We start from the raw sequence: 27,831 nt of genomic DNA, 5'->3' as shown, positions 1-27,831 counted from the left end.
TTACCAAGGTTCTCCAAGAGCTTGTGTGTGCTTGACTCCTGTTAAGGAGTGTCAGGGCCATCAAAGACTTCATATGCAGCCCCTGAACACCACTGCTGGGAGGTCTGACCTGCCAAGTGGCACCAATTCCAGGTCTGGGCCCTTGGAGGTGGCTTTTGCTGCAAAGGACAGAGAAAATTCATGCCTCAACCGTGGCTGTTTCTCCTGATGCAACGCCTGCTATGCAGCTGAAAAAATTTCATCAGCCCGATTCCTGAGCACAGTGTGTCCGACCTTCAAGGCACCCGCTCCGAGTCCGACGCAGGCCCTGCTGTGCCGCTGAAGAAATCGACGCATCACAGCTTAGTGGCTGGAAAATTGATGGAGCACCTGTTTTGCCACAGCGGCATCGACCCAGTCCATCCCAATTTTCAATGCATCGCACCTGTGCACCAAGTTCTTCCTTAAAGTACCCTGCAGTAAGGAACTGAGACCGTGTGTCTGGAAATCAATACATCACCTCCCCTCACAGTAAGGAATCGACGCATCACCTCCCGTATCAGTAAGGAATCAATGCATCACCTCCCCTACGAAGCAGTAAGGAACCGGCGCATCACCACCCCAGGCAGTAAGAATCAAGGCATCACCTCCCTGGCAGTAAGGAATTGATGCATCACCTCCTCTGGGAGTAAACAATCAACACATCACTTTGCTCCTCCTGCACCTCATCTCCCCATTGCCTTATTTCAGCTTTGATTTTGACGCACCCAGGTACTTTGAGATAAAAGTGACACGTCCATAGTTTCCCACGGACTGAACTATTTTGAACCTTTTAGAAGTGATATCTTTACTTGTGTATGTCAAATGTTTGTTGATTTGGTTTTGTTTCATTCAGATAAATATTGGCTATTTTTTTAAACTGGTGTGGTGTTCTTTTGAAGTGTTTTCACTGTGTTACTGTGTCTATGTACAAATGCTTTACACATTGCTTTAGGGATAAGCCTGGCGGTTCATTCCAAGCTACCGAAGGGGTGAGCAGGGGATATCTTGGGTGAGTAATTCCCTTACCCTGACTAGAATAAGGTCTTCTACTTACATAGGGTGCAAACCACGTTCAACTACTGACTCAATTTCTAACATTTTTGCTAAAGGTGCCTTTAATTTACTGAACAACAGTTGAAAACCATGTGACAATAATATCATTTTGAGCTGCTGAGAGTATAAACAATCTTTTAAATTCAAATGTTGATATGTCAAGAGGGGAAAACATCCCAGGTACAAAGTATGAAATGTATAGTTAAATACTGTCTTTAAATATCAGAACAATTATTTTTTTGTACAATTTGAAAACATTTTAATTTCTTGCTGCAAACCACCTAAATTACATTACGCATTAAAATGCTGATTATATAACTACATACAATTAAAAGTTAATTTATTCTGCAACAAAAATAATGACTGGAGCAGATATATAAAGCAGTTGATTCAAAATGCATGTGTAATCGCAATCAGTAACGTTACTGTGTCAGGCCAACCTAAACGCTAAAGTCTGACTTACCTTTAATACAGGAAATGGAATTTTAACAATCCAATGATTAAATGCACTGCTGGTGAGCATCATTTGCCAACCAAATTGCGAACACGACAAATTTAACAAGCTTGTCACTTAAATCGTTTGCTATGAACAGGCAAATGGCCAATGTCTATGAAAAATATGGAGGTAGAATGCTTAGTTTAATGCAAATTATTAATAAGAGCAGTAGAGCTATGTGCCTCACGTTAACATATAAGTCACTAACTGTGGAACAGAGGAAGTCAGCAGTTAAAGAAAATCTTAATAGATTGCAATTAATGAGGCATAAATGGCTGTCAAATCAAAAACAATTACTGGCAAAGTCATAAGGTCTGGCCTTCGCAAGAATGCATTATTTACCTATTTTTGCAAACATATGCAATAGGCATTAAAAGAAAGAGTAAAAGTAATACAAAGTAATTATGAAGAAAAGTCTAACTTTGGTGTATGTTTGAAAAACTAAGTAATACAAAAATGACATCACAAAAATAGTCCATCCCTCCCACCCAAAAAAAAAACCTAGCAGGAATGAAAACGGAGATTGGCATACGAGTCTCAGCACTGAAATGGGCTACTCGCTATGTGACAACACACATGGGCAAGTGTGAAATGCTGTAATTCACTGTCAAAAGAGCACATTGATGAAGCATGGTATGACCTTTTGCCAAAAGCTCCAATCAGTGGTGGGAAGGAGTAAAATGTGAATTACAGTTGAACAAGCAATTCGGTGAAGAGGCTCCCCAAAAGTCCCTCTATGTATAGACATATGTAGACACATTTGTTATGATTTGAAGGAAAAACATGAAGTTGTTGAGAAAGCTAAAAAATTAAACTAGGCTGGCCCAAAAGCTACTCCTGCTTACACAATGTCTGTGTAGCTATCCAAAACACAGACCAATTATCTTTCACCAATCTACTTATGAAGTAATTGTCTCTAGTTCAAGTGTTAGGTAAGATTATATGTAGAGCGCTGGCCACATACACAATACTTGTCTGCAGTTGCTCACAGTTTACAATCATGTGGTTAGAGAACACTCTCTCTCTGTCTTTATGACATTTCTGAGACAGGGTATTTAAAGGGCTTTGTCAAAAACTCCCAAGGTAAACAGTAGGTATTTGAAGACAAAGTGTTAGCTACTGCGCTGCTACCCTGGAACAACTTTAATTTGTTGGAACAGGGTATTCGTATATAGTAGGAAGACTTAACATTCACATTACTGGTGTATCTGTTTTATTTATTTTTATAAATCTTTTTATTGAAAGAAGAAATGTGACAATGAAGTGGTTCTACATACATGAGTAAAGTTGACAGGATATCGACAAAAGACAGGCAGCTAACTTGCTAGCAATTGTTAAGGCAGTAGTATATTCACAATTTCCCATTATTCAGGCCCATCGCACCACTATTGTCCCTGGTCAATGGGGGTTCCCATATCTGTCACCTGTAGCTGATCCAGCGTCCCCAAACCTGCATCCACTTGGCGTGGCACCCTCCAGATTCATATATGGTCTTCTCTGTTATCATACACCAGTCCATATCTTTACTTCAGTCAGCGAGACGTGGTGGTTCTAATGCCTTCCACTTTCGTACTATGTTATGTTTAGCAACCATCATCCCCAGCATTACCCATATTCGTTCCTTGGAGTTCAGGTCCATCGGGCCCAGACATTCAGTAGAGCAAGCTTAATATTACAGTCAATCTCTTGTCCCAGTACCTCCTCCATACGTCCCGCAACTGCTGACCAATACATTTGGATAGTCATGCACTCCCAAAGCATATGGGCAAAAGTGCCTTCCTGTCCACAGTTCCTGGGGCACCTCTGTCGACACTATAGCTCCTTTTGACCAGCAACGGGCCGGCTGGGTAGGATCTATGCAATAACTTCAGCTGTACTAATCTGAACCTTGAGGAGATGACCACCTCTTTAGGAGAAGCCAATGCAGCAAGCCACTCGTTGTCGTCGTTGAGCCCTGCCATATCATAGTCCCATTTTGCCTGAAGCCGGAGCAGTGGGTCAGCCGTGTTGTTGACCAGTTTTTTGTAAATAAGCGATATGGGCTTCTCAGGCAGGTCACCATCTAGGACCCTGTCCTTCAACGGGGAGGACTCAGGTGGTGTCTCCCCCCCAGTCAACACAGCCAACAAAGCATGTCTGGTCTGTAGATATCAGAAATACTCAACGTTCACCAGCTGGTATCCTTCTGTAGTTGGGCATAAGGAATCACCTCCCCCTCCTTCCACAAATCTCCCATTCTTGAGATACCTATTAGGTCCCAGCGATCGAAGCCCTTTGTGTGAGTCAACCTGCCCAGCCGCTCGCTGTGCCAGAGTCGTGTGAGCTGAGTAATATTGTCTTCCCAGCCCACGTTTTTCATGGCTGCCTTCAACACCTGCACCGCATACCCCGTGGGTCCTGTCAGTTTCAGCTTTAATGAGTGCAAGTACAGTGCCCCTTCAAAACTACCCCCCGGTAGGAGCCACCTGTCCATTTGGAATGCAGGGTCTCCCTGTGCTCTGTATGTGCATTGATTTATTGCAGCAAGGTGGGACACCTAGTAATATTTTTTGATGTCCAGGAGTCCGATGCCCCCATCAAACCACCCCAGTGTTAGCTTCTGAGTGGCTATCTGCGGTGGCTTGCTATCCCAGAGTAGGTCCCTGGGAGTACTATTGATTTCCCTAAAATATGCTGAATCGAACTGGTACGGGGAATTTTGAACGACATAATTTTGAATAGGGCTGCACATCCGAGCAGGGTGAGAGGGAGCGACTTCCAGAGTTGCACGTCGCTCTTGAGCCAATTCAAGGGAGGATGGAGATTGCGTTCATAAAAGCGGGACGGGTCTTTAGAGGCCCAGATCTCCAAATATTTGAAAAAGTCTTTCGCCTCCGTGATCTGAAATCAACGAGGGAGCAAAGGTAATGTACCACTAAGAACATAGAGCACTGACTTAGTCCAATTGATTTTGTTTTATTTATTTTCAAAGTCACAGAAGCTCACTGTAGTATCTTCAGGTTGTACATATGTTCTTTTACTCCTCTGCATCTAGCTGCTCAGCCTGTGTGAGTGTTCCGGTTAGGATGTTAGTGTGAGTGGAATGCTTGGGTGCCTGGTGTATGAGTGTTGTCAGTTGAGGATGGGCTGAACAGCTAGGAGACTGCTCCTGGTGGAGCTTGGTGTAACTTCTTAATAAACTTCATCTACATTTACCTGCCCATGTCTACAGCATCTACTTGTGACTCCTGAATATGTGGGACCAGCTCACTACATTTATGGTGACGATCTGGAGCAAAGATCCTACTACTTTTACAGATGAAGTGCAACAAGACTCAAGTATCTAAGGAAAGGAAGCCAGTAAGCTAGATACTGGTCAAGCACGCATGTCTGTCCCACCAGTGTCCACAAAACCGGACAGCCCTAGCCCAGGCATGCTGTCATGTCTTTTCAGTGTCTTCTAAAACCGGAAATTCATCATAAATGGTGTACAGGTTTGTCAGAAGAACCAACTACTTAAAAATAAATGTACACCGTGTACAAGCAACGTCAAGAATGCCATTATTAATGGAGACTGTGCCTATGCAACCAAGGTAATTGGTGTCAGCATGTGCTTTGAGGTACGTTTGGGATTTTCTACATCTTGAGCGCTGAGCTGCAGCTCGCTGTTCTCAGATAAAAGATAATTACCGCTAGTGAGCCAGCGTCATGTTTTGTTATTATCAACAGTGAAGACGTACTTATTTTATTTGCTCATTATTAAAGGAGGAGGATAGTGTTAGTGTTTTTCTATCTCTATCACTTTCTTCCTTATTTCCTTTCTTGTGTGTCTGTTTTCCCTCTCGCGATGTGATGTCACCTTCATCCCTGGGTGTACAGATTTCTTGCTACGATTGTATATTTTTACTGTGTATAGTTTTTTTCTGCATTGTTATTTTTTCTTTTGTTTTTCATTTAGAGAGGAAGAGGATAATGTAGTATCTTCAGGTTGCACATATGTTACTTTACTCCTCTGCATCTAGCTGCTCAGCCAGTGTGAGTGTTCCGGTTAGAATGTTAGTGTGAGTGGAATGCTTGGGTGCCTGGTGTATGACTGTTGTCAGTTGAGGATGAGCTGAGCAGCTAGGAGGCTGCTCCTGGTGGAGCTTGGTGCAACTTCCTAATACAATTCATCTACATTTACCTGGCCACGTCTACAGCGTCTACTTGTGACTTCTGAACATGTGGGACCAGCTCACTACACTCACTTCCTAGGTACCACCTTACTATGGCCCAGTAAGTAATAAGGCAAAGTATTTCTGCATCCAATATTACCAATAAAGTGGGTTATTTTCATTCCACTACTAGGTCGATTCATTTGACAAATCTACAATGGGGAATAACATGATATATCATGATTACTGGAATAATATCTGCATATTTTACTCAAATTCAGTCAGACTTTCTGGACATGTTTACAATTTCTTTCAGCAGAATGATATGTGACTGGAATTACTCGTCCACTTGAAACTCGTTTCAACTGAAATTATACATTATTTTACATTTACCCTCAGTTCAATTGCTCTTAGGTAAAAGCAGGGTTGGCCTAGGATAGAAAATAGGCCAGGGCACATAAGGACAGACCACATTAGTGAATTAAATAACTAAAAATGTGTTCCATGTTTGTAAATTGGAGCAGTTTTGAACGTGCAAAGATACACTCTATTAGTGATTTACAACGTATGAAAGGCTGCATGAATTTGAGATTGTTTTCGGCCATGCTGTCTTAATATCAGGGATATCAACAGTAAAAACTGGCACACCGGACCAAAAGACAGTCCCTAAATGGCCAAATAGTCGTCCTACACAATGACCTTCCAGATCAGCCTGTCGGGCACCGCTTTTTCAACCAGTCCAATCCTGGCTAAAAGACAACAGAGTGACGAATGATGAAACTTTGATTTTGACCAGGTAGCAATGCTAATGAATGCTGCACTTCACTGCTCTAAATCATAGCTGAAACAGTGGATCACGAAGCACTGTAAGATTTTAAAATAGCCCTGAGGCAATATGGTTGCACCATCCAGATCCTGTGTTGAAATGCAATGTGATAGAATCACTGTTTTTCCTCATGAAGGTCGGTCAGGCTCATCTGTTGCAGAGACTTTATTCCCCTAATATGCATGCCTTTGACACAACTAGCTTTATCTAAAATGATGAGTCCTACATGCTTTCTATATATCTTTTTTGAATTTCCTCTACCTGATCCCTAGGAAGTGGCTCAAGGCATTGACCTCAAAGATTGCTGCCTTTCTCTGGGTGGGAGGTCATCATTGTGTGGCCTTTGTCAATGGCTGACACTCCCTCTATGATAAGGCACTGGAAATAGTGGACCACCTAGCTGCGCAACTCGTGACAATGATTGGTTGGTTTAATGGGGGGGGGGGGGAGGGGACAACTCTAATTACCAGGCAGAACTGAACCTGTTGGGCCTGGATGGACTTCTGGGCCTGCTCTATGGGGGCCTCAATCCACCAAACACTCCCCGACCATACATGGGTGACCCTGCTGTGCTGGAGGGTGGCACCTTGATTCATTAAAAAGGGACGCAAATTCAATGGGATGACTCCACTGTGGCAAGGGACATGGCTACTCCATACTGCTGGCTTCCAAGGCTTTGTGCAGCAGAACAGAATAGGGATTACCCACCTGGGGACATATGGTGAGGTGACACCATATTATCATTCCAGAAATGCAAGAGCATTTCTCCTCACACACAGTTTCAGCAATACCTGCAATTTTACCATGCCCTGTTGGCGTACATCCCAATGTGCACACAAATTCCATAATTTAGTCGCCTTGAAGCTCAGATCTTGATGGGAAGGCAGGGCAAGGAAGACCTCTTTAGGATCTATTGGTCTCCAATCATTAATGCTCCAGACCACTTCCCAGGGTTACGTCTTTGGTGGGGGGCATGGTTATGAAACCTTGATGATGATGACTGGCATGAGACCAGGCTGGCTCCTAAGGAACAGCTATCTTCTTGTGCCTCGCCATGCTCTAACTTAACTACCTACATCTTACCTATATGACTCCTCAGCGACTGCACTGAGCTGACAGAGCCTCTCAGGCCCGATGCACACGATGCTCCCTGGCAGAGGCTGACTTCTTCCACAAGGTCTGGGCCTGTCTCAAACGGACCCCCTTCTGGAAAGAGATCGAGCTGCCAGATTGATCTTACCTCCAGGATTGCACTATTGGGTCTATATGAAGAGTTGGGGGACCGAGGATGGAACAGACTTTTGTTGGGGTAACTATACTGGGAGCAAAGAGAGACATTGTCCGCAAATGGAAGTCCCCAGAACCCCACTCAATGGCGATATGTAGGAAGGGGATGGATTGGTGCGCCCGCCAGGTTCCGACGATTCACAAGGACTGATGAAGCCCTCAAAAGTACAACAAGCTCTGGGGCAAGGGGTGGGACTACTATGGACTGGATGTAGGGTCTTAATGCGTGTAACTTGTATTGCGCCTATATGAGAAATTGGTCATACTGTGTGTTATTACTGTTATAAAATCAATAAAAATGTGTAATCTAAACAAATAGTTGAGTTCTGACATAAATTCTTTATAATCAATGACTTGGTGCATCATAAGTTACTAATTATAAAGAAATTAGAGACAAGATTTTCAAAGTGGGGTTGCAGAGTCCCACACATTATAAGTCTATGCTAAGAGATACCTTAGAACTGACACACTCGCACATTGTTGTGTCTTGATACATAGCCAATACATCACTCACAGTACAACCTGCAGCAAAGGTACGAGGTTGAATCTTCCACCCAAAGCAATGAAAGTAATGCTTCCACAAACACGCGTAAAACATGTGAAAAGCATATGCCTCATTTGTAGAATCCTGAGAGATATAACAATGTGGCATTCTCAAAGTGTTACGCACAAAAGTTTTTCTGCTTTTGATTTGTGAGTGATATACTTTGCTAACGTTTGGCAATGGAACAACATTCATGCAGGTCAGGTGTAAATGCTTCACTGAAGAGCCAAAAGAAACACAACTAGAAATCAAAGAAAAGGGTAAGAAGATTAATGCAATTTTAAAATGAATACCTACAGCTCACATCACTTCAGTAATGTAAGCATTCGTTTTTGTACATAATTGCACTAAAGAAATGATGTGGTGTCTGCAAAATCATATTTGTGTACACAAGGCGCATTCACATGAATACCTACCTCTGTTTTTCTGTTCTACCGCAAGCTGCTTCTCAAGAGTTTCCCTCAGCTCGCGCTCCCTGAACAGTTCCATCTTCAGCTCTGTTTTCTCCATCTGCACCTGTTTTTCTTGAGCTCTGGCATTGTCAATAGCAACCTTTAAAAGACCCTATTAATGTGAAGCAACATTTTAGAAAACGGTTACATTTTGTGCTCATTGCCCCATACAATGTTATAAATTGATACAATGTAATCATATTTAGCCATCATGGAGGAATGACAGCATGATGTAAACAGATTTAGGAACTTTAAGTGGTACAGAAAGCCCTTTATTATAAATACCAATAGAAAACCATTATCCGTCCTACGGGGGAGTTCACATGGGCATGAGTGTCTTCCAATGTACGGCCTCTATATTACAGGGCTGCATAAGGAGTTGTCTGTAATTGTAAGGAAACCAAGCTGCATTGTCTTTAAAAATAGTATACTGTTAAAAACGTTGCTGTTCTAATGAATGTGCAATTGAGATATCACCTTGCAAATACAAACCTATAAAAGTGTCCTCAGTGTAGCTTGTTCTGGCTGTCATATTGTAGATTCTTCATTATGATTTACAAATGTTCAATTTTGGTTTTGTTACATTTTGTCACTTCTACTATTATGTAATATTATGTATGGTGGCAATTTGAACAACATTAATCTTCACAAACAATGTTGCAGCTGTATGAATTGCCCTATTGGATTGTAACAAAGCCAATATGCTGGGCCGCTCTCTGATCATCATACTCCTATCTGTATAGGCAAGTGCTACAACCTGTCACTGCAATTGCAAACTGTGTGTAGGTTGTCAGAATAAAGCCTCCATTAAGAACTCAGTGGTAATACAGATTAGGGTTTTCGCCTACTTTAGTATTAACGCCTCCTGTCTTACTTCAGTAATTCGCCATTGGTTTCCATACCAAAAATTATGAACTGAAATGCAGAAACTGCTGCAGCAAACAACAATTTTTATGTGTTATTCCCCATCCAGTATGGGTCCGATTGGGATGGTTACTTGTAAACCGCCTGTGCTACTGCAACCAGGATTGCTGCGGCATCGATAATGCTGGTTTAGTAATAATTGCCACAATTACCTCAGGGCTTGTGATGGGCCCTGAGAGTGCACTGAGCAATCATTTGGCAGGCTTTGTTAGTGTGAAGAGAGACCTTCTGGAGACATTAAACATTCATCCTCACATTTTCATTGACCATGGGGGCTGCATTTTTTTTAAATCTGCCCATTTAAGGAAGTGGGATCCAAATGCACAAACAGCAGAAGGAAAAAGAGAAGAAGACATATTTGGATTGCTTCTAATTTACATTTGTGTATCAACTATCCTACACAAGCAAAAGGTATTCATATGTTTACAACTGTACCAGCGGTAACTGGCATATGCAACATATCCTGCCTCTTGTAGAGAGGTGGGCATTTATGGCCATACCTTCTAGTGTGGTAGAATTATGCTATAACACTTTTCTTGAATCTGTTGGGGGGGGGGGGGTTAGAAAATCGCAGTCAGGTCAGTGCATACTCATTTGGTCTGTGCTTTGTTCTGTCAGATTTTTATTGCCACAACCAACTCTTACATGTCTCCATGCCATCTATCACATACATCATCAAGTAATATTTATTGATGTACTCCAATTATAGAGAGATAATGTAAAGCATAGATATGCACCAAGAAGTGTATTGCATGTCATGACATCAAAATAGAAAGACCAATCAGTCAAGGCAATTCCTTAATTAGTTAAGCAAAGTTCAGTTGTTTTTGAATGCTAGTGGCATATCCTTAGAAGATTCAAGCATTCTACGGGGAATTTTGCAACATAAACTCTGCTTCAAAGAGCTTGCAACTGCACACATACACTTTAATACCTGGCTAAAAAACAGAAGTTTACAGAATAGGAATATAATAGAGTAAATTCTTCAATGGACGGATAGACTAAGGATAAACACAAAAGGTATTTACAGTATAGTACATTTGCTAACCTTCATTCACTTTTCATATTTTTTGGTCTTGGACGACCAGAGGTGTGTAAATGGAACCAGGTACAACTGAGTTAATTAATATAAACAACCTTTCTAATAATCAAAATGTAATGAAAAATGAAGATCCGAATTTAACAGCAGAAGTCTTGTCTAATGAACTCTGGGAGCTGTTTTCTTTAAAAAAGCTGTCCCAATTAGCACAAGCCCAATTTGTCCCAGGGATGTCTAGCTGAACTTTCTGCCACGAGAAATGTTTCTAAATATGGCTGCAAATGGTGATTTAGACCCTGGTTCTTCAAACTCGGCCCGGAGGGCCGGATCAATGCCAGATTATTAAGATAACTAAATTTATCTAAATGGGGATATACAAAAATCTGGCATGGATCCAGCCCTTCAAGACCGACTTTGAAGAACCCTGCTTTTAGACCAACATTTTCATTTGTATTTTTTGAAAGGTCACAGGTTTTGAAAGCTGTAGGGTCCATAATGATACATTCAAATACATTTAATGTTTTCTGGTTACCAAGTTAACAGTAACTCCACTGGGTTATTGGTGGGGTCCCCCCAAACATAGTCGGAGCACGTTTGTGGCAAAAAACGTGAACTTATGTGCAATTGACCTAAAAACATTGGTCTTACATTTTGTTCCTTCCATGCACTCAGGTGTAGAGCATGATCAAAAATCTACTTCCAAGAGCCACGTTGGCAAAATGAGAAAACACACACTAAAACATATCTTAAGATTGATGGCTGAAATTGTGCTGCAGGTGAGGGCCAATTTATGTGACAGGGTTGAGTAAATTATGTGGCAAGAAAAGGCAAATTATGTGGCATTATGCATCAGATTTTATGATAGTATTAATTTATTATTTTGACATTTTTAAACTTGTTGCACCTCATAAGTACCAGTTTAACACTAATCTAAAGCAATACGCTACAGAAAGGTGACCGGTCAACCTTTGCAAAGGGCCTTCCACTATGCAGCAAAACGTGTTGCTGTGTTTTTAGTAACTATGGAACTGTTGAGCTGGAAACTAATTTTTGTGTTTGTTAAAATCTGCAGACTATGCAGCAGATTATGTGGAAATGCCTCAAATCTATAATTTTGCAATAATCGCTGTGGCCACACAATCACTTAATTCCAATAGCCCTGTTTATGACACACAGCAGAACTCTCCTTTATGTCAGACATTGTCACATGCATACACACTAAAGCTAATGCCTGGGTTTCAAAGACAAGTTCATACAGCATTCTTCTTTCTTAGATTACACTTATTGTCCGGGCTCAGCTTTCGGACAGCAGTAACTGTGACAGCGATGTGTACTGTGTTTGCTGTGTGGTTCAGAGAATTTATGTGTGAGTGGGGTTGTAGGAGTGTAGGGTGAACATTTCCCTCTGCTGCCTGCCCTCTCACTATTCGGTGTTTTTGGTGCAAATATGCCTTCTACTTCTCAGACTGCACCTGTTCTCTGTGTGTGAGGGACTGCACTGCTGTTGCTGAATGTTGCTAATATAAGCACGAGGAGTGTGTTGTGGCACACTGTGCTTGTGCTCTGTGGTCCTTCTTCGCTGCGGCTTCTAAGACTGCGCTTCTGAGAGTGAGTGAGGCTTAACACTTGAAGCTAAACAAAAAAAAAGCACTGTTTGCTTTGTCAACGTGTGTTTAATATGACTGACTTAAATATTGCCTGGAAAATTCGAAAGCTGGGCCTGAAAATCCATCATTAGAGATATTCCATACTGTGCATGGACTGTCTTTTAATTTAGCAGGGTAACCGAAGTTAATTTTTTTTAAGTGTGCATTTTTTCACAATTGGTTAGCAGATTAGTTTTTATCTCGAAGTCACGTTAAAAATGTGTTGATTTTCCACAAAACATTAAGCAGCAATATGCACTGTGCGCATTGGTACTGCTAGGTCGTCAGTAAGCTTAAGATCTTACTTACAGATTTTATCACTTTAAGCATTCTTAGTCAAGCCTTGGAAGAGCACAATTTGTAGGTGACCTAAAGTATACAGTTTATTCGATCCATGGTAGTTAACAATAAACATTATCGCAAAGTCAAGTGCCATCTTTCCTGATTTCAGCAATGCTCATGTTCATGTTCCTTCCTCATCAGGAACAAACAATTAGTAACAAATGAAAGAGACCATTACATCAAGTGCCCTTTTAGATCACCCCAATTAAAACTTTAGTTCAGCTGTGTTTTAATTCTAAGATGCGAAATTCTAATTTTCTGCTCTGATTGCTCTCGTTGACTTATCTTTGAAAGATGTAGTCTCAGTGCAATGTCTAGAGATTATTTAGCAAGATGCCAGTGTTGGCACCACTTAATGTGTTGATTGGTTGTATTATCAGAAGCTGTTTAAAATAAATTACAATTGAACTTGTGTTGTGCTTGCTTGAGAAAACACAATATTTAGTGTTCTTTGACTTTCAAACACTCATCATACATAAATAGTGAAAATAATTGCCGAAGCTGTATTGCTTTCAGCAAGTTAATTTTAATTGGCTTAGTCTATGGTGTTCTTTTTTATGACTGAGTGATTTGTGGTGCTCAGTACATAACTCAGACTTACATGACAACATCACTGTATGTTCTGCCAATTCTAAAGTAGGTTTGATGCAATTTAGCATTTTTTCCGATGCAAGCGGTTGGATTAGGCAAAATAATTGGAAATGATAAACATTTCATTTCTTAAAAGCTGAAAACATAGATGATGTAATGATGATATATTCCACTTCCAAGATTTGCAATATTCTACTAATGTACTCTGTGGAATGGACTCTGTAGACCCTTCAAAGTAAAAACTGCATTCCATAATCCAAAAATACATGCTGGAATACGGAAAATGCACCCTGGAAAACAAACGATCTATAGACCATCCAAAGACTCCTATTAATGTGTACAGTCTTCCATAATGTAGGATGCCTAATGCAGGAGGATATGTAACACTTCTTTGGATAGCCATGATGGCACACCCATATCGTGGTCTTTGAGAAGATTTGTTGACACACCCAACTGGTTGCGGATTGGACTGTACTATTCAGTGAGCATTGCTAATAAGAGACAACAGGCACATACGCAGGCAGCATGCAACTGTGCTCCACCAAGCAAGCTGTTTCGATAGTGCAGCACATGTAGAATATATTAGGTAGTAACATTAATGGCAGTGCATACTAATACACTTATTTAATGAAACTGGCACAAGTCTCACTATGGAGTGTATGACAATTATAGTTAGCTTTTGGGAAAAAAAACAAATGTTTCTTTAAGTCGGATTTGGAGTGCTAATTTTAGCATATATTAGCAGAATTAGAGGTAATATAGCTCAACGATTTATGATAAGTAGCTATATACTGAATGGTCCTCTGTGATAATTGCCCCATGATAAGCTCTAATTTGAGAAGTTTACTAGATTTGTAAAATTGAGGCTGTTGTCTTCAATTGGTTAAAACAGCTTTTGAAGATTACAATGTCAGCTTGTAAAGATGTAGATGGAACTTCATAATGGGAAAATCCTATTCTGGACGTGAGCTGCCATGAATAATATGAATGTTTCAATCGCTGCTTTTCAACGCTGCATTTTCTCAATCAATCACAATTACCATAACACCTGCACCAAATAGTTCATATTTGTCACATGATATATTGATTTTATTTTTCAATGTCATCTGAAAAAGACTTCGCTAATTGCTATGAAAAATAGCAACATCAAGCTAAATTTGACAGTAAAGATGTAAACAGCAGGAATTACTCTGACCAGTCAAAATGATTCTAGGTTGCAGATTTTATTCATCAAAAGAATTAGGAAGTGAATGCCAGAAGTAAAACTGTGATTTTGGTCCTTTTCTCACGAAATAATGACCATTAACACATGTAAGATTATCAAATTGGGCCCCAAGTATACACCTGTAGAAAGATGCAGATGTGGGCCACACACCTGTTTTCACCAAAATTATACAGTGCGTAGTGCATACACCAACAAGAATGGACTGTAGCACAATGGCGCTTGCCTACACACACTGTAAATGCATGCTGGGAATAAGAAGTATGTGAGAACAATATGTCACCTTCCATGTTTATAATAGTAACAAGCTGTAGATATTTCCTTAGCAGGATTTTCTACAATTGAAATTTGCTTGGTTCAACTAGGGAACTTGAACCCGATTCTCAAAGATTTTGAAGTACCCTACTCTTGTAGTACTCATGAATTCTGAGTAGCCAGGAGTACCACAAGAGTATTTCTAAAATGTGTTAGTAAGTCGGAAGTACTAGAAGAACAAGTGATGCCTACTCATACACCAATCTTTGTGAATTGGGACTATGGTTTTTAAGCTGGTAGTTTCTTAAAATATGTGAGCTGAAAATATTTGTGCATAAATTAATACATTACATTGTAAAACATGTCAAAATCAATTATCTAGAAACCATCTAATTCCCTCTGTGATCAATACCTATTTAATCACACTTCTGTAAGTAAAGCTATTGAACAATAGCTGCTAATACCAGATGTGAGACAATTCTCACCTAGAAAAGGAAAGCCAAGAGGACATTTGATACCACTGGTTTATCTCAATATTATTTAACAATGAAAGCTTGCAGACACATGTAGTTGATTCTGTGATTCAACACGATCTAAATAAACTAAACACATGATTTCTAAAGCAGATGCATAAGAATAAGCAAAGTACAATCTCTCCTTTTTTCTGACTGATGTGCTGAATGAGAAAGGGTATACAGTATATAGGCATTCCGTCAGTGCCTATCCTACTATACACTTTACCACATTCCATACTGTTTGGAGTTATTTCAAAGTGAGATGCAAGTGAATAAGTATGGTCGCCTTACCCATTGGTTTATTGACAAAGGGCTAAAAACAATGCAGGTAAATGATAGTAATATGCCATATGCCTGATTCCAAAACCAGATGTATATGAATATGCAAAGTGCAATCTCTCCCTTTTTCTGACTGATGTACTAAATAAGAAAGGGCTTTACAGTATATAGAGAGTCCATCGTACTATACACTCTAGTTCATTCCAAACTATTTTGTGTTAATTCTAAGTCTGATTAAAGTGAATAAGTATGGCCCCCTTACCTGTTGCTTTATTGACAAAGGCTAAAAAAAACAATGCAAGTAAATGATAGTAATATACCCTATACGTGATGAAGCAAATAATTAAATGCTCAATTTAGCAGTAATGTAAGGGTACCTGTAGGAATAGCTCTAATACCACTGGTAATTTACAACAATGCAAATAGTTTGGCTTCTAGTTACTTCTCCAAGGTACTGGGCAACTTGAAGGAGAATTTTTATGACATCTATATGTATACCATTAAGTTAAATGATGGGAAGTGAAAAGCAATTAAACTTTTGTTTCCCTACAAACTACGTAGATATGCAACATTTACAATTAAATTAGAACTGTTATTTTGCTTCTATTTTTATTCAAATAATGTGTCTGCATCCCATTAATATGTGGACTCCGCGAGCATCCGTAAAATAAATGGATCCAAGAGGTGACAATTAGCGAAGGACCTGCTGATAATGCTATTATCTTCCATCTGTGAGCAAGCAAGAGTTGATTTCTCATTACCTAAATATTGTTCTCATGCTATGCTACACTTTGCCCACATGTAGCTAACTGCTCATGTCATTGTACTGTGGCTGTGACTTTTCCCTTCCAAAACATTCTATATTGTATAAAGTTAATTTTATCTTCAATGATTTGATATCAGTAACTGCACTCTGAGACCAGCATTAGTCTTTCAGATTCCTGGGAACTTGATCACATAAGGAATATTCATAAATAAATAATTTTATTCAATACTGTTCCATGGGCAGATATATTTTTATTTCTGATAAGCAAAATTAAAGTCTGTGTATTGTGCATGTATTGTGGAGGAATTTTAATATTTAGAGTCAATAAATTCAGGTACTGATGAAATGCATTGTGAAATATGAATTAAAGTAAGCCAATGCTAATGTAATCAAAATCGTTATCGCCATTTAACAAACATCCGGCTCTTATTGATCAAGGTTTCCTCCAACAAAACTGGCGTGCTGCTTATAGTTCTTTAACAGTCTGTGTTAGATGTAGAGCCACTGAAATGAAAGCTTCTAATCATTTAGAGAAATCAGTGATTGGTGTCTGTGCACTTGCCAGGCTCTGTGACAGCCTACCTGGATGTTAGTCAGCAGCGTCTCTATAGATGACAGTCCATCTGGGAATAGGAAAGGAGATGGAAAGCCTGGAGGTAGCGGTTGCCCGTGCCCGGTTATGGAAAGTTTGTCAAAGCAGTCTCTTGCGGTTGGCGTAGAGAGCGGGGTCTCATCTGTATGTGATTGAAACAAAAATATAGAACAAGTTACGCTTGTCTGTTTTTATTAGACCTCAGTAATGGCTTCCCTAGTGGTTTCCAGAACATTTATTGCAAATTGGTTCCTGCTATCAAGAGAAAATGCTTTCTGCTGAATTTTCTTTAATGAAAAAGCTGTGGAGATACAACAAGATAACATTAATGAGTAACTTTATAAGCCTTTTAAATGCAGCCTCTAATGAGACTGAGTTTACAGTGCCATCGAATCTTTCTAAAAACAAATATTATCTCACATAGACTTGTGATAATATATTCAAGCGGGTTTTATGGGTGCCTTGCCAATTATCTTATTTGTGTTTGTGGTCTGCTAGTTTCAGTTTGACAAGATATTATTTTCCATCACCAGCAATCATTTTCATATCTGACGGAAGGTTCAAATAAAGCTTATAAAGTTCTCAAAAAATTGTACATATTCTAAAACATTTATGGAAACAATTAGTTAAAGATATTTTCACATTTGTAAGGCTATTCTTAGCATTTTCATCCAGCCGACTTGTGTGTGAACAACGACCCTACATCAATATTCACTCACTTAAGATACAATTTGGCTTTATTTCAAATACCATGTACCCCTTTTTGTATTAGACTCCTCGTATGGAATTTTGTTTACACACTTATAAGGCTGTTATCTTCTAATGGCTTTGACAGTACACCATAAACTACACTTGAGGTCTCCCTTTAATGAGGAAGCACAATCTATGAAGTACTAGACTGAGATGTTGGGTCTCATGGGCCATTCCAAATTATTTTTTAAGGCATAAGACTGACCTAAATTTGGAAAATGTCATAACCTACACATGCATGGAGTTTGTGGTTCTCAAAGCAGCAATGTGCATGTAGGTGTGTGTACTGTACATAATGTGTGCACACAGTGCAACACATACAATTTCACTATAGGAGTGAGAAAGTGGGATTCCTAAAGGAGTGTCAAAATAATGGTTATATTTGTACAGTGCAAATAAGATTTTCTCTAGCATGTACCTTAGATGTAATAATGAATTTACTAGACATATTTGGATAGCAGCTGCACAGCCAAATCAATCTGTGAAATGTAGTGAAGACAATGTAGAAAAATGCACTCACCAGTTTATTTCTAAGATGTGTGTAAGAAAGGATGCCATGTAAGATTAAATTAGTATGTGCTGTGCAAGGCAGTTTTAAGTGTGCCAGAGCAGGGAATAACAGAAAAGGTGCTATATCTTAGTTGATATAGAGCTGTCCTGCTCTCTTCCTTTCATGCAAAGCAGCACAGCAACTTTGGGTGCTGTGCTGCTTTGCTTGATTTGTAAGTAAATCTGTCTCCAAGTGTTCAGGTATTATTCAAGCTTAATTCCATTCAACTGCTGAAACTTCTAACTTGGCACCAGGAGTGAAAAAACATCCTGTGCTCTGGTATGGTGGAATTCTTTAAACAGTATGAAGCATTTCCCAATGAATGCAGTCCACATGTTGTGCAAACAGAAACAATTTCCTGGATGGTGCCTGATGTAGAACATAGAGGATATTGATTACTTATCATGATTGTCCATTGTACTGCAAATTCCATACACTGAGCATAGAAAAGGATAAGACACTTGCAAATTCAACCATACAGAAGGCTCTCGAATTTAAGTACTCTTCTGAGCTTCGCCCCCTGTGGTTAACAGACTGCACCTTATAAATTGAAGGACTGCTAAACTTGACTGCCGGCCATCCCCAGATTACTAGTAATCTTGTGGTCTGGCGGGAGGTCTTCTTGCGTTCCTACGGTGGTGACTATTAAAAAGACACCACAATGGGTATACCAAAGCCTGTTCCTACATGGCATGGGATGTAAAGTTCATGCTGTGCAGGAACGGGGAGACAGCTGGCACCTTATGGCCCTGAGGCAACAAAGCATCTTGTAGGTTCCCCTTTGTTTCCTCACGCCACAGTTTTCATGGCAACCTCACCACCATGAAAACTGTGGCAGTGAGGAAACTCCTAATATGCTTAGCGGTGGCAACACCACCAGCATATTAGGGCCTCTGTCCACCAAGCCACTGCAGCCGGTCCATGATCGCCAATAGTTGCGGACGTCCTGTGGCGGTTCCACCACTGTAGTTGAAATACTGTTGGTGGACCGCCACCATGTGTTCGGCGGTCCCATGGACCACTGAACTCATAATTAGGCCCTTAATATGTTCTTAATATATGTTTGATCATGGAAAGCTCAAAAAAGCTTAGTCCCTTTCTCAATGCTGTTTGTGAGGCTATCAAAGGGGAATAGGATAATATTATTATTATTATTATTATTAGTAGTAATCATTTGTAAAACACAACGTTCACCTGGCAGGTATCTTGGAGCTATCAGTGTTCCACAGTAAAACATTTAAGGGGGTGAGACCAATATTATTATTTTAAAGAAGTTGGGCTCTGGCCCGTCGTATTTGGGATAGAGCCAGGTTTCTAGGCTCTTCCTGAAACTTAATACATTTCCATTTGTTCTGAGGGAGATAAGTAAATTATTTCATAGTTGCGCTGCCTTGATTTGAAAGGCTCCCACTCCTACACTAGTTTTCTATAACCTGGGTACACAAAAAAGATTAGCTGTAGACGATCTCATCCTCCTCACTGGTTTGTAATAGGTGAACTTGACCTGGAGGAGACTCGGTCCAGATCCCTTTAAGACGTTGTGGACTTTGCACATGGCTTTGAAAATACCTTTCAAAGCCAGTGGCGTCCTATTAAAGGTGTTTAGGGCAGAATCAAATCTTGATTTATTAATTGCTAGTTTGGCCACCATTATGTGTACCCTATGAAGTTTTTTAAGCAGATAGTCTGGAATTCCCAATAAAACGGCATTACAGTAGTCAATTCTCCCTAGCATTGTACTCTGTACTACCATCTTTCTTGCTGGCTGTGTAAATATGAGAAAAAACATTTTCAAATTCCTCATGAGTCCATGGCAGGAGGCTACTGTCCTGTTGCCTTGAACTTCCATGGAGAGTTTTATACTGCTCTGGATTCCTAGATTTTGCACTGATTGACCTGTAATTAAGTCAGTATCGTTTGTCCATGGCCAGAAGTGATATTCATTACAGACCTCCCCGTAAATAAGTCATGCAAATACATGCTCATCTAATAAATATTAATTAGGAAGAGAACTATGCATCCAGTCATCTTCACTGTCACTATCACACATACGGAATTGCTGTCAGTGAATAAATAGATGTGTAAAACAAGACATACATGTAAGGGGCCCCGATTTCATAATAGAATTGCCACTGTTCTTTGTTGTGATAATTAAAACAGTACTGAATAGTTTGCTTCTAGTTCTGGCCATAGGTGCAGCAGCAAAGCAATGGTCGAGATGACACCATGACACCAGAAATAGTAATACACGTTCAAAAAAACAAACAATATGCTGGACCATGAGGTGCACTTTCTGGAGACAAGAAATCCAAGGGCAGCTTGGATTTTTTAAATACAAGGTTTTAGCAACACCCAGAAAAATTAGACCATGATTCACTTAGTAAGGCACTTTTATATATAATCTATCATTTCAAAGTGTTGAATAGAAATTGACACCTCAATCTACCACCACCTTTTAATTTACAAAATGGCTCTCAAGTTTGCTTCACCTTCATAAAATTGCTGGGTCGCAAAATGTGTTCAATTTCTATTATATAAAGTACAAATAAGACTGCTTAGCTCTGTTGTTTTTATGAGTGCTTGGCAATCACAGGTAGTCCTGCATAGAAATCAAGGTCTATGGCATGCGGTTTAATTCAAAGTCAGTGAAACCCTCAATAAAAGAAAATGTAAAAATGCATAGCATTTTTATTACAACTAAAGCACTCCCGAAATTTATGACATATTGTTTTGCAAAAGCGATTCTCTATTAAGCAGAAACCATTGGCAGGGTAAAACAGTATTGCTCAATTTGATCAACATATGTCATACAAGTCAAAGTAGCTGAAAGTATCAAAGCAAGTTCACTGTACATTTTGACATATTAGCAGCCCACAAGGAGTTTTTTGAATAATCAGCGCTTTTCATATTCCCAATGTCTTTTACTGGCTTGCGCTTTTACATGAACACCAAAGAACTAAAACTTTGCTTGATGCAAAGATTATGCACAAGCCTTTTGAAAATTAACAATAATGGCAACAATAGCATTCCTACTGTAGACCTAAAATGTCATAACATGGACTGCTGATCCAATATAAAGTTTACCTTAATATTATTTCACCAAATACTTTTTACTAAATATTGATGCCAAGCTGTTTGGAATGACATGAAGTAGGCTGCCAAATAGTTCATCCAGCCGCAATGTAAATACGCAGATGATTAACCCTTTGGTCATTTACCAAGACAAGCACAAAGTGCTTCCGAAATATTAGATCAAACTGTGCTAGCGAGTATAAAACAAAATCCACAAAGCTACAACATAGTGTTTTAACTGTTTCAGTGTTCTCTAGGTCATTTTGAGCTATACAAGCAACACAAAATTCTGATGTAAAACCGATTTACAATCAATTGTTTCTAATTTAGAACTTATCACTAGGTCCCTTGCTTATTTTAGAACAAAATGATTGAGTATACCCACAAACATTCATGCTTTTAAGGTCTCGGCTAGCAAAAGGCTGCGTTTGCGCAGTCTCGCTCCGAGACTTTATGTCTTAGTCTTAGAGAGTGGGGCTTAAACCCGCCCCTCTTCTCCATTGGCTGGCTTCCTAACGGAGGCCAGCCATTGAAGGAGAGGGGCGTCTGTCCGTTTAATGGAAAGAGGAGAGAAAGAAAAACACGCCCCGAATCCCAAAATGACGGTGCCTTTCTCTGAGGCATTTCCGCATGACCTCAGAGAAAGATGGTGGTCTTTGACTGCCCTCCTGACGGCTTGCAGCATCCTCCCGCCACCTTTGCCGCCTCTCGCAGGGCATTAGGGCTTTTCATAGGGACTTTTAGCCCTGAAAGGTTGGCAAACTCGGCCTTTTGTTTCCCGAGCATGGGGGCAAGGGGGGAGGGGGTTGAGAAGAAGTTTTAGGAAACTTTTGCTTCAAGTTTCTCCGTTTTCCAGCCCCCAAACTAACAAATAATCTTATTTCTAAATTTTTAGCTTAAACAAAAATGTCGGTTTTAATATTCCCAGAGGCGCTATGGTGCACGTTTTGATTGCGATGTTTACACGGTGACCGTTAGAAGGCTGTGCTCGGATGTAGACTCTGGCTTTCATCGACATTTTTTTTTTATCCAAACCCCTAAGTGTGAACCGAAGCCTCTTCTGTGTGCTTCCAGTCTGGAGAGCAACCTACCCGTCATCAGTTCCTGCAACAATGCAAAGTTTTAAAACATAAACATAAGGGGCGCCCCTTTATTTAGGTCCTTTATAATTGCGTAGAGGGAGAGATTAATTTTCCTGGTTGTGTTAAAAACAGGGAATAAAAAAAGCAGCGCTTGTTAATTTATTTGCAAGAATAGCATATTTTGGGAAATGGAAGAGGTACTTAAGAGTTTCGGCAGGCGAGTGGACTCATAAGAAGAGATTTTAAGGGGGGTGGGGGTGTAACAGAACAAGAGGGCGCCCCAACCCGCAGAGTTTCACGTTGTCAATGAACCTTTTCAGGCGGTTGACCAAGAGGGCTTTCTATTACACATACGGGTACAACCATGGCCCCCTATTTTATTACCAGCACTTTCCAAACAGTGAGGTTTGTTCTAAAGGGGCACGGTTCTGGACTCCACCTGTAGAACACGACACACCTTCCTGGACAGGAACGCACAAAAACACGCACCCCTTGTCCTGCCGCTTCTGTGCTGACAGTAGGGACAGAAGTTACCCAAGGGATCCCAGGTTAAGCGAGGTGGCACGCCGACCCACGTGCAGCAAACAAACACACACACGCACACATCCATGACCCGTCCGGACAGAGTTACGCACTCAGGTGCAGCTAGGTGGAGTTTTGGGTAACGTAAGGTAACACACACGCACTTTAAGTAGTCTGTCAGCAAGGCAGTTGAAAGACAATCGTACACTCACACAACGAAAAAGATGCCCCTACGGCCACTTGGCATCGAACCAGAGTTAGACACACAGTAGAGCCAGCTGCAGCCCAGGGGTCACAGGTAACGCAAGAGGTCTGACCTAACCTGGCGGGCTTAGCTCCTTGGAAGGCAGCGACACAGACCTTGGGTGAGGGCCCCTGACATACATCACTGCGGAGGGGTCAGAATGTACCACTACTGCAGCCGGGTGAAGAGGACACGACGCCGGGGCTGCCCGCCGGAGAGGCTCCCCTGCTGCAGCCGTCGGGTTCAGGGCGCAAGTAAGCAGTACCCGGCGCGCCTTCTCGAGCCAGTGTCCCAGTTGAAGCTTCTCCAGTAATTATTTGTATAATCCAGTAAGTAGCCTTCAGCCTCTTGCTGTTGTGAAAGGGATCCTCTGGCTGGGTGGGTGGGTTGGGGCTCAGCCAAGCTGGGGGTTCGTATTTGGAGTTGGTCCTTTTTTTATTGTTGGGCGTGTTTTCCTGGTGTGGTTTGGTCAAGGTAGTTGTGGGTCTGGATAGGAACTGAGAGGCAATCTAACCGGAAACCTCCCGCTTGTGATAACTTGGTATACGTGGTTATAATTAAGGCTGCCTTGTTTCTGGCAGATGAGGGGCTCAAGGAAGAGCCTTATTTCGTGAGATCTCTGATTCACCTAATCTCTGTTATGTGGCGATATCATATTTTATTTTAAGGTCACTTGAACATAGCAAACAGGGCACACTAGTCGGGAGGTTGACGGACCCACGCGCCCACTATTTTTGGAAAGAGGGCTACGTTCCCCTTAGACAAAAGCTGAGTGGCGACACTTTAGCCCCAGCACTGCGGCCGTTTCTATTTCCAAAATGTGTTTGGGCATAACCGGACCTCAGGATGTTATTAAACCTCTGTCCCACCGGCAAGAATGCTCCAACAGTGAGTAATGTTCTGTCTCTATGGCGCTGTGTGTGGCTCTGTGTGTGTGTGTGTGTGGCTCTGTGTGTGTGTGTGCGTGGCTCTCTGTGTGTGTGGCTCTGTGTGTGTGCGTGTGTCTCTGTGTGTGTGTGTGGGCGGCTCTGTGTGTGTGTGGGGGGGCTCTATGTGTGTGTGAAGCTCTGTGTCTGCTAATACTCTCTACTTTATGAACAAAGAAACGTATGCAGTTCCCCAAAGTGGTATACCAAAAGAGTGGAAGAGGAGGGCCAGGTACCCACGTAGAAAAGAACCAAAGGAAAGGGGGAGGGAGATCCTCCCTTTCGGGACTAAAACCCTAACACACACAGCAAGCTAGGTGTCATGCTTCATCATCTGGGTTTTGCTCCTCGTCAAACTGGCGGTGCAATGTCTGACGGGCACCCAGATGGGGCTCTTTGACGGAGATCTTCTGTCGCTGCCAGTTGGTGCATGTGGGTGTGAGGGCCCTAGTGGGAGGTGAAGATAGCCACACCATTAAAGACACATAGTGGACTACTTAACCTTTTTTAATCACCACCACTCTTTCACATCTACACCTCCCACTAGGGCTCTGCTCCCAGCTGTAGAAAGTTGGCTTTTCAGGGTGGGAATGTGTCAGAACAGTCATAAACTGTTGTTCACAAACCTTTCAAAGACATCGTCTCACCATGCATACAATCTCATAATTACTCTTGTTAAGTGCATATATTAATTGTTAGTAAGGGTGCAAATGAGGAGGGAACACCGGCAACATGTTGGAAATATAATGGCCTTTATTTTTACTAGGGTAAACAGTATTCCCCATAGAGAAAGAAAAGATACCAAAAGCAAATGCGCTTTTCTATGCATTTACTTTTGTAGTTGTACACACAGTACCATTACAAGTGTTCCTGATTACAAATGCGAACTCTACTGGAATACTACTGGAAGCATTTATCCATCACAACTAGCTAACAAAAAGTAATTCTTCTCAAAACGTAGGTGTAAACCTATGCATGCAGGTATTCGAATGTTGTTATCAAATCCCACTCAGAAAACATATTTACTCAAACCTAACTATTATAGTCACACCTAAACATCCACTTTACTGACTAAATTGTAAGTGTGAGGAAATCTATTTATAAGAGGAAAATCACAGTGGTCATGATTTTATGAAATCAGGGATGAGATTATACACTTGTAAAAGCTGTCATTTGCAAAATCTAAATAAGGTCTTGATTATGAGTTTGGGTTTAAATTCTGATCCCTATGGAAACTGAGTTACGCAGTCATTTCTGCTTCTTTTCTAAGACAATTTTCACATGGCACAGTTCAGCAGGTCAAACCAACCAAAATGTATAAGGAGAACATTTGCAAAAAAAGTCACAACATGTAGAATTTGGTGCATTAAATACATATTCCACATGTTATGATTCATTCAGCGTCAGACTTCTAAACATAAGGGATGTATTGCTCCCAGTAAATACCTCAACAAGAGAACTGGTATTTATGTAAATACCCCACTCCATTCTACCACACTAATATTATGGCTCTTAATTAGGTAAATAGGTCTATTTGGCACTATCTTACTTCGTAAACATTTTTGCAATTTAAGGCACAATGTAGGGAAGTGATTTATCCAGAATCACGCAAATGTTGATCAGGGGTCAAAATGTGGCAGGGAATCCATTGAGCCCATGGAGGCCAAATAGATGCTGATATATATTTTGTCATTCGTTTTAAAAAACATGCCTTGAAATTCCCCAGTGAAATAAAAGTATGGCCGACCCCATTATTAGTACATCCATAATTTGAACCAGCAGTGAACTGAACTATTGTCATGCAGCCTTTAGTCTGGCAATAAATAGCAGGGGACAGATCTAATTTTCTTCAGGCTGTCCCACATGAACTACATATTTGTAAGGTTATACACCATAAATTCCACTCAGTTGTTTTTTTTTTCCTAGAAGAGAATGTACAATGGATGTGAGATAAGGCAGAACTGAGATAACAAATTGAAAATGTATTTCAACACAGTGACATTAAAACAATTGCAGTAAATGGCCCAGCAATATTATGAGCACGAAATAGAACAAGCAGTGCTACTTGGCAATTTAAGCAATTTGCAGCCTCCATAGATGACCCTCAGACCACTAAGTATTATAAGTGTTGCCGCTATCAAACATCGCCCTGAACTTCTTAAAATAGATGTAAACTCAGTGCCTGACAGCTGCTATTTCAAGCAGCTAGTAAATGTGAGCTTAAGCCTGCTCTGCCAGAGAGAATATCTCTGTGATAAAACTCTCTGTGATATTTTAACATGTTCGTGCCACGAAGCTTAGACTTCAGTAGGATGGTTGCAACTGCATTTTTTTTTTACTGAGAATGAATGACATCAGCTGCACTGAGACAAAGAGAATGCAATTTAGTTCCCCTATATTCTCATCGCCATGACAGATACCAAGGCAGGTAACAGGTTTTAGGAATATACGGCCAGATTCATCAAGCCGAAAACGGCTCGCAAAGGGCCAGATTCTGAGAATCTGGCCCTTTGCGAGCGCTATTTTTGCATTTGGGATTCATCATCCCAAATGCAACAATCGCATTTTTAAAAATCGCATATTTGCAAATAATTGCATTTAAGGAATCTTAATTAGAGATTCCTTAAATGCAATTCAAGAAGCATTTGAAAATTGCGAAATCGCTATTTTGGGCCGCTATTTACCGCGAGGTCAAACCTCGTGGTAAATAGCGAAAACTTAGAAAAATGCATCTAAATTCATTTTTTTAAGTTGCATGTTACACACACACATATCCTTTGGACATGTATGTGCGCAACACCAATGTAGTTTACATTTCAAGGGTGCTACAGGGTGTCAATGGACACCCCTGGCACCCTTGAAATCGCATTCTTATTTGCGATTAGCAATTTGCTAATCGCAAATAAGGAATGTGTAGGAATCGCAATTTATTTAGCGATTCCTACATGAATCCCATTTTGCAAATCCTTAATAGCGATTCCTTAATAATCGCTATTAAGGACTCACAAAACGGCACTATGATGAATCTAGCTAATAGTGCGCAACACTAAAGAATACTGTCACTGTGTCCGCTTGATGTGTCGCTTTGGATCAGACCAGATGCTGACACCCCATTTTCAGCATGAAATGTCCCCGCTATAGTAAAGACTAACATCAAATTCCCAGCAAAATGTCTGAGTGAGTTCAAAGCTCTCTTCTGCCATGCCTATTGACCTTCATCTGCTGTTTTGGGAGAGGGATTATCACGGAAATACATATTGGGGTGTAAAAAGGTCACCATATTTGGGAGCAGGATGTTCACAATATACAAACCTTTGGCTATACTGCATACTCTACTATGCCTCAACCAAAACCAAACAGTGAATACCTATCTCTCCCCCGCCCTTAACAGTTCCCAATCCTAAAGTCCCACACGCTTATCCTTTGATATTCACAACCTCCAGCTTATGTTTGCTTGGAGTCTGTATACCCTTCCTCCTGGCTCTAATGCTTCCTGATGATTGCCTGAACTTCCCCCTCCTAGACGGCCAGTACTCTTTTCCTACTTCCTCTCCCCATACTCTTTAACTTATTTTCTTAACCTTTTAATCAAAGGTTTCTTTTCTCTGGTATATCAATAATAATAATAACAATAAAGGGCTGCTTTTATAAAGCACACAGCAATCTCCGCTAAGGTGTCCCGGCGCTAGGGCGGAAGCCAAC

At 40.7% G+C, this 27,831-nt stretch overlaps 1 protein-coding gene across 5 annotated transcripts in view; it reads right to left on the bottom strand.

Moving 5' to 3' along the window:
• Positions 1–27,831, bottom strand: part of DACH1 (dachshund family transcription factor 1) — a 595,151-nt gene that overhangs the window by 84,015 nt on the left and 483,305 nt on the right. For all 5 annotated transcript variants that reach the window (XM_086934898.1, XM_086934896.1, XM_086934894.1 and 2 more), the window contains 2 exons: positions 16,974–17,125; positions 8,777–8,924 (listed from right to left, as the gene is read on the bottom strand). In XM_086934898.1, the coding sequence (XP_086791024.1) occupies positions 8,777–8,924; positions 16,974–17,125 (300 nt within the window). The remainder of the gene's footprint in view (positions 1–8,776; positions 8,925–16,973; positions 17,126–27,831) is intronic.

This window comes from Lissotriton vulgaris, chromosome 8, assembly GCF_964263255.1.
Source record: "Lissotriton vulgaris chromosome 8, aLisVul1.2, whole genome shotgun sequence".
Lineage (NCBI taxonomy): Eukaryota > Metazoa > Chordata > Amphibia > Caudata > Salamandridae > Lissotriton > Lissotriton vulgaris.
The sequence above is the reverse complement of the archived record's forward strand: the minus strand, read 5'-3'. Positions and strand labels throughout refer to the sequence as shown.